Consider the following 8132-nt stretch of genomic DNA (forward strand, 5'->3'; position numbering starts at 1 on the left):
TTACTCTGAGCTGATATGCATTCTTAAAGCTGAGGTGAGGCAGCACATAGCTGGGTAGTTTCTTAAAAATCCATTCAGTCATTCTATGCCTTTTAATTTGAGAATTTAATCCATTTACATTTAAAGAAATTATTGATGGTTAAGGACTTACCAATGCCAATTTTTTTTTTTCCTGGAGTCCCCTTGTCTCTTTCCTCCTCTCTTTCTGTATTTCTTTTCCTTTTCTTTTCTTTTTCTTTTTAAAATAGGTTCCACACCCAGCGTGGAGCCCAGTGTGGGGCTTGAACTGAGATAAAGACCTGAGTTGAGCTTAAGAGTCAGACACTTAACTGACTGAGCCACCCAGGGACCCCTCTTTCTGCATTTCTTTGTGAGTTAATGATTTTTCTTTTCTATCTATTTATTTATTTTAAAGATTTTATTTATTTATTTATTTGACAGACAGAAATCACCAATAGGCAGAGAGGCAAGCAAAGAGAGAGGGGGAAGTAGGCTCCCCGCTGAGCAGAGAGCCCAATGAGGGGCTCGATCCCAGGACCCTGGGATCATGACCTGAGCCGAAGGCAGAGGCTTTAACCCACTGAGCCACCCAGGCGCCCCAGTTAATGATTTTTCTTATCACCAGCGAGTCTAGTCATGCTTCTTAAAAGCTAGGGGTAACTAATTCATTCTGAGAGTTTAAGACATTCCAATTCCATATGCTAAGTCATTATTCAGCTCTTGGTCAAATTGTCTATTTGATTGAAAACATAAGAGAAAACCACAGGCACAACTCCTGGCTTTGTGTTTGTAGGTGGTTAATCTTCACTTATGTACCATCACCCTTAATTTGGTCTTTTAAAAATAATTCATTTAAACTTAAAAAAATAAATCATTTATTCAAAAACTTTTGGTGACTGTACTACTGCATGCAGACATTCTTCTAATGCCAGGGACCCGGTGAAGACCGAGATCCCCGCTCTCAAGGAGGCTACCATATAGTGGGAGAGGCAGAAACACAACGGAGTTTGGCAAAAACATAAGATCAGAGATAAGATAGAACAGTGGTGGAGACGTACTGCCAAGGGAGTACAGAGGATGGCACAACTTAATTTTATCTAGAGGACTCAGGAAAACTCGTGGGACGGGGAGCAGTTTATAGTAGGGAGTTGGGATGGTTATTCTGGGTAAAGGAAGCGGTATGTGGGGGTGTCAGAGACGATGGGGTATTTGGTTGAGCACCTACACCTTTGTTGAGACTGTGGGTTTGGGAGCGTGTGTGAGGGGTGGAAAGTGAGCTAAAAGGAAAAGCTGTGTTAGATCCTGAACAACCTTGCATAGGACAATAAGAAATTTGAAATAAATTCTGTAGGCAATGGAAATTGGCAAAGAGGTTCTCAGTAGGGAAACAGCATGATTAGATTAAGGCATCAGAACAATTACTCTGGCAATACTATGGGTACAGTAGGAAAGGGAGGAGAACCGACACTGGGAAAGCAGCTGGTCTCCTGCAGTGGTCCTAACCAGGGATGACGAGGGCCTGCCTAGAGCAGTTGGAAAGTGAATATCAGGCCTACTGAAGAGCTGCTGAGGTGGCTTACTTAGTACGGCTTGGTTGAGGATGACGTATGAGTGGGTAGCACTGAATCGAAGATGACCCCAGTTTCTGTGTTTGGAAACTGGATAGAAAATAGTGTATTTCTCCAACTCCCTTCTCCTCTCTAACACCCCTTGTCCTCCATGCTATTTGTTATGCTCCACAAATAAGTGAAACCATATGATCACTGACTCTCTCTGCTTGACTTATTTCACTCAGCATCATCTCTTCCAGTCCCGTCCATGTTGCTACAAAAGTTGGGTATTCGTCCTTTCTGATGGAGGCATAATACTGAAAAACAATCTGAGGGGTTTGAAGCGGCGGGGGGGGGGGGGGGGGGGTCGGGGTACCAGCTGGTGGGTATTATAGAGGGCACGGATTGCATGGAGCACCGGGTGTGGTGAAAAAATAATGAATACTGTTTTTCTGAAAATAAATAAATTGAAAAAATTAAAAAAAAATAAAGAAAACAGTGTATTTCTCAATGTCAGGGAACAAGAGGAGGAAAAGTATTCTGAGTGGAAAGATGTATTCAGATGTTAAGGACCGATGGTGTAGCCAGGTAGAGATAACAAAGAAGCCACGCTGAGGTCCAGAGTGAAGTCTGGCTGGAGAATTAAATGCCATTAATGAAAAATCTCTTAGAGGTTAGCCTATAATTTTCATGGAAGTATAGGAATTCATTTTTGTTTCTCTAACAGCCATGGCAAAACCTGTTGGTGACACATATGTTGAATAAGAATAGGAGTCTCATGTACCCAGTGGCTGTGGCAAACCTTTGAGCCGCTTGTACAAACACATATTTAATAAATACATGTTATAGAGACCTGTGAAAACAAAATCAGATAAAACAACAAAAGACTGAGTGCCGGGAAGATGCAGCTGATATGGTCAGACCCCACTACGAGACCACGAGTCAAAACTACATTTGGGTGAGACTATGTGGTAACGTAGCAAGAAATAAAAGAGGGTCATGGGGCGCCTGGGGGCTCCATCGTCAAGTGTCTGCCTTCGGCTCAGGTCATGATCCTGGGGTCCTGGGATCGAGCCCCACATCGGGCTCTCTGCTCGGCAGGAAACCTGTTTCCTCCTCTCTCTCTGCCTGCTTCTCTGCCTACTTGTCATCTCTCTCTCTCTGTTGAATAAATAAATAAAATCTTTTTTAAAAATTAAAAAAATGAAAACTGTCAGAATGATATGATTATAGTTAGTTTTCTCTCTTTTTTCAAAATAAAGCTCATGTGAGGACAACTTTTCAGTTTTTATTTTTATTTTATTTTTAAAAAAGATTTTATATTTATTCATGAGAGAGAGAGAGCATATGCAGAAGAAGAGGGGAGGGTCAGAGGTAGATGGAGAAGCAGACTCTCCATTGATCAGGGAGCCTGACGTGGGGCTTGATCTCAGAACCCCGGGACCATGATCTGAGCCCGAACCAGCTGAGCCACCCAGATGCCCCTCACAGGTTTTTAAAAGGTACATACTAAGTTGCAATAAAGCAAACACGTGCATTGGACATGCTCCAAACACTTATTTAACTGTTTCTTCAGTATGTGTAAGAAAGCGGGAGTCACTGAGGTGAGATTTAAAAAGATTGCTGAGGGGCGCCTGGGTGGCTCCGGGGGTCGAGCCTCTGCCTTCGGCTCAGGTCATGGTCTCAGGGTCCTGGGATCGAGCCCCACATCGGGCTCTCTGCTCAGCAGGGAGCCTGCTTCCTCTCTCTCTGCCTGCCTCTCTGCCTACTTGTGATCTCTGTCTGTCAAATAAATTAAAAAATAAAATAAAACAAAATAAAAAGATTGCTGAGAAGCTCCCAGTGGCAGCAGTGTCCCTGTGGCCCCCCAAAGAGAACCCCAGCTGGTCCGGATGGCATGCGGGGTCATGAGCCATGGTGGTGGCATCCTCACGTCACAGCGGATGTGACATGGGACACGGGGTGGGGGAGCAGGACCACAGTGACCGCCGCTCCCCATTTCCTTACTGTCCCCGGGGTGGGCCGTGGGGTGATGTGGCCTGGGGCCTGCCTGCAGTGGAAGATCTGTATTTCGGGGGGTGGGAGATGCGACAACCACGTTCCTTTGTGCTCACATTTGGTTTTATTGACACCTTAACCACAGCAGCGGGGGCAAAGGCCACAAGGTGTGAGGTTGTGTGAGCAGAGGCAAAGGAACTTATGTTAGAGAAAAAACCCTCTCTACTGCACAGACTTTCCACAGCCACACGCCCACCCCGAAAGGCCCCTGCGCCCCAGGAAGTGCGCGGACCGCCGGACGCATAAAGAGGCTCCTGCAAGCGCGGCTCCTCAGCCTCTCCTCGCCCGGCTCCTCCTCGCCCGGCTCCTCCTCGCCCGGCTCCGCACCACTCAGCCATGAGACCTCTCCTCCTGGCCCTGCTCGGGGTCTGCCTCCTCTCGGACTTCCTCGTGGAAGGTAAGCGGGAAGGTTCCGTCTGGGCAGGCATGCGGCCGGCGGGCCCGCGACCCGGCTGCGACTCAGGGTTGGACTGGGGTCAACGGCTTTTTCTGGGGAGCCTGTGACTGCCTGTGAGCAAAACGGGAATGAAAACTGAGGTCAGGGGACTTGCTTACAGTCTGGCTCCTAATTTTCATAATTACGTGATTGGGGGTAAATTTCTCAACCTCTCTGGACCTACGCCTACTTACAAGTTGAACATGATGACAGATACTCTCACCTGGGATTAAAATGAAAAAAAATAAAAACCAACAATTTAGGAATGCTTATCGAATTTCCTCACTAGTAGTAATTTTTTTAAAGATTTTATTTATTCATTTGACAGAGAGAGAGACAGTGAGAGAGGGAACACGGCAGGGGGAGTGGGCGCGGGAGAAGCAGGCCTCCCGCCGAGCGGGGAGCCCGATGCGGGGCTCGATCCCAGACCCTGAGATCCTGACCCGAGATGAAGGCAGAGGCTTAACGACTGAGCCACCCAGGCGTCCCAGCGATAATTTCTTGATTAATGTGAGCTGTGGAATGGTGGTGATGATTGTGCCCTTGTAGTTTTTGCCTATTTGATATCAATCTTGATAAATTCTCAAAGTTTTTGGAAGTTTAGTCACAATGTGGAGATGAGTTGGAGGTTGTATATTCTGAAGAGAATCAATAATTCTATTGAAAAGAATGATTGGGAGCTCATGCCTTCATACCCAGGAGATCAATATTACCTTTGAGTATACGGGAGAGTCTATTTTTACTGCTATGAACATTGTTCCCATTAATGACAAACTTCTTTAATTTATAAGAGATCATATGTCAGGTGCTAACAAATAGACCAGTGGCTCATACGCGTTCGGAGAAACCTGCCAGGACACCACCTCAGACAGCTCTGCTGAGCCTCACCTGACTGTCCTACACGTATTGTCTTCAAGGGTCATTTTTTCCTCCAACCGATTGAAGAATAGTTCTTGTGACTCTGGCGATGAGAGAGACTATCTCTCAAGTGTAACTAGTGTTTCAGTTAACTCTCCTTTCAACCTCCTAGTTTATAGCCTTACTTCTTAGAATAGGAAATCTGAATCTGATCCTGGATCCCTAAGGGAGTCCACGAATAGAGGTGGCAGGTCTGCAGTTCCCTGACACTGTGGGCAAAATAAGTACTGATGAAACCAACTTTAAGGCTAGTCAGTGAAGCCAAATATTGCAATGTGGCTGCCATTTTGCCGAGACCAAAAGTCTGCTGTTTGGTGGAAACTCAGGCATGGGTGGGGACAGCGACCCTCTGTTGGAGACAGAGGAGGACCGCAGACACGTGGGTCACTTCACAAGCTTCCTCCGTGAATGACCTCTGTACGTGCCCCTGGGGCTTAGCCTCCACGCACGCCTGCAAAGCAATGTCTGCTCCAACTCTGCTTTGCAACGTTCGTGAAGGTGATGTCCTCCCTGAGAACACTGTGGCTTGGGGCTTTGGAGTCGAGTGGGATTCTCTGGGTCCTGGAGTCCACGGTGGGTACTTCTCAGAGAAAATGAGATACAGAGAAGTTGGGTACTTCTCAGAGAAAAATATTGTTTCCTAAGGAATGAGAAAAATGCAAGAAAAGATCCCTGTTCTTCACTGGGCTCAGAGACAGCTCAGCGTTAAACATACGTTGGCAAAGACGGGGGCAAAGGCCACGTGGACGGGTCACTGGGAACGCCGGAAAGCAGGGCCGGCGAGGGGCGTAGCTAGCCGGCAGATACCTTGTATGTAGTTTCATGTTTAAAAAAAGTCTGGTATTGGGGCGCCTGTGGGGGCTCAGTTGGTTAAGCCGCTGCCTTTGGCTCAGGTTGTGATCCCAGCATCCTGGGATCGAGTCCCACATCGGGCTCCTTGCTCGGCAGGGAGCCTGCTTCTCCCTCTGCCTCTGCCTGCCTCTCTGTCTGCCTGTGCTCACTCTTGCTCCTCTCTCTCTGACAAATAAATAAATAAAATCTTTTAAAAAAAATTTCAAAAGTCTGGTATCAGCAACAGCGGAGATCAAACTCGGTCCTCATCAACTATTCCGTACATGCTTTTGGCATCATTTCCCTGAGAGACAAATACTGTTTTACTCAGGAGAAAACCAGCGCTTAGAAACCATGATTACATCCCAGCAAACCTCTGATATTATCAGTTCTCCCAAGGCTGCCTTCTCCAAGGCAAGACGGCTCTCTGAACTGAAGTCTAGAAATCCTCTTGGGGTGGGGGTGGATTTCTCTTGAAGAGGGAGAGTTTGAGAACCACCTCCGTCGTGGAACTTGCACCTTCACATTTACAACAGCACGTGCTTCTCCGACATTTGACGTTGCCTTCCCCAAATCACTCCCCACCACATCACTCTCTGTTATTTTGTTCTTAGCACCGTAGCGTTCGTGCTGTTTGAAAAGATCACTTATGGTTTGTCTGCTCGGTTTTCTTTGCCAGGTGTGGGGAGTGAAGTCCTGGAAAAGAGCTTCTGTGTGAGTCTAACGACCAAGAGACTGCCCATTAAAAACATCAAGACCTACACTATCAAGGAGGGCCCCATGAGAGCAGTAATGTGAGTTTGTGTCCCCGGAGCCGGGGACTGGATGGGACCCGCTGTGGAGAAACACCGCCCTCCTCAGGAAGCCGGCGTGGGGGAGACCTCAAGGGACCCAGCCGCCCCTCTGTTCTAGTTAACCACGGCTTCCTGTAGCATCAAATAACAATTACCAGAAAAATTTGACAATCGAATAAGGAGTGTTATCCTCCTCTCGATTTGGTTTAGCACAAGAACCTGACTGGGACGGACGGCTGTGGTGCTCAGTTCGGAGCGTTAGGGTGGGAGATGGCTGGCTGGACTCGGGACTGGACCGTAGGGCCGCACCGGTGCGGGATGCTTCTCTCCCCTTCCTTCCCCGCGCCTCCCTTCCCTTTGCTTAGGGTGTGCTAGAGTGAAGGACAGCGCCATGTTTTATCACTTACCGCATCTCAAGGGAATGTGCGAAGAACTAGCCTCCCTAGTGCCGTTCTCTTTCCAGGGTCTCGTTTTCAGAGTAGCAGCTCTTCCCAACACATGATTGCAATTTTACCCAAAGAAATTAAATAAAGAAATCACCTCTGTCCAGAAAACAAGATAAGTGTGTTCAGATGTGAAAAGGAAGAGAAATGGAATAACTGAACGAGGTGACCGGCAGCTCCGGCGTAGTTGCAGCCGTTGGCAGCTCGGGTGGACGGAGGTGTCTGAGAATCATGATGAACAAAGGCGGCCGGCTTCCCCCTTCCTTGAGACTCCGGAGGGCCGCAGCAACAGCCTTTTGCTTTTTCTCTGTCCCTACCAAGGGCTGAAGGAAGGGAGCCGTCCTGCTGTTAAGAGGCACCAGGGTATTTCCTGGACGTATTTCTCTTTTGTGTTCCAATAGAAAGGTTTTCATTTCTGGTGCCAAGGTTTGGAGAGCAATTTCTGCACGAAATCTCTTGTATCTGGTCTGATCTTAACTCCTGGCTCCAAGGCGTGGGGATGTGACTAACTCTGTCTTTTCCTTGCTTTGCAGCTTTATTACCAGACGTGGCTTTAAAATCTGCGCTGACCCACAAGCTGACTGGGTGAAAAAGGCAATAGAGGGTGTGGACAAGTCCACCAGGAGGAACGTGAAACAGACCAAGCCTACAGGAGCCCAATATTCCACCAACACAGCTGTAACCCCGACCGCGTAGTGGCCTTCTGGCCGCTCACGTCACTGGCCAGCCAGCTCGTTTCCCTTTATAAAACTCCTGGACTCATTTGATTATATTCACTGTTTATAAAGGTGCTGTGTGAGCCACCTTACTTTCTTGTATTGTATTTTTCATGTCTTTCTGCACTTAGATGTTTCATTAATAAATATTTATTATTAAGGATAATCTCAAAGTCTATTCGCTACATATTGGGAAAGGTAACAAATCATTTATGTTCTGTCTCTCTCCTAGCTGTGTGTCCCTCTGATGGTATTCATGATGGGAGAGATTTTGGCCGCTGTTTACCAGGGATGAAACCTATTTAGTCATCATTCTTAGGTTCCAGCTTGCAAGTGACTATGGTGACAATGTGACAAGTGACAGTTGTGACAGTGGCAACAATTTA

General features: G+C 47.2%; 1 protein-coding gene across 1 annotated transcript; it reads left to right on the plus strand.

The window, feature by feature from the left end:
• Positions 1-281: 281 nt before the first annotated feature.
• On the plus strand, positions 282-7906 carry XCL1 (X-C motif chemokine ligand 1). Its single transcript, XM_059413976.1, has 4 exons — positions 282-370; positions 3782-4005; positions 6473-6587; positions 7564-7906. Exons 2-4 carry the CDS (start codon positions 3945-3947, stop codon positions 7724-7726), a joined length of 339 nt encoding a protein of 112 aa, XP_059269959.1. The 5' UTR covers positions 282-370; positions 3782-3944; the 3' UTR covers positions 7727-7906.
• The last annotated feature ends 226 nt before the right edge of the window (positions 7907-8132 follow it).

This window comes from Mustela nigripes, chromosome 10 (genome assembly GCF_022355385.1).
Source record: "Mustela nigripes isolate SB6536 chromosome 10, MUSNIG.SB6536, whole genome shotgun sequence".
NCBI classification, from domain to species: Eukaryota; Metazoa; Chordata; class Mammalia; order Carnivora; family Mustelidae; genus Mustela; species Mustela nigripes.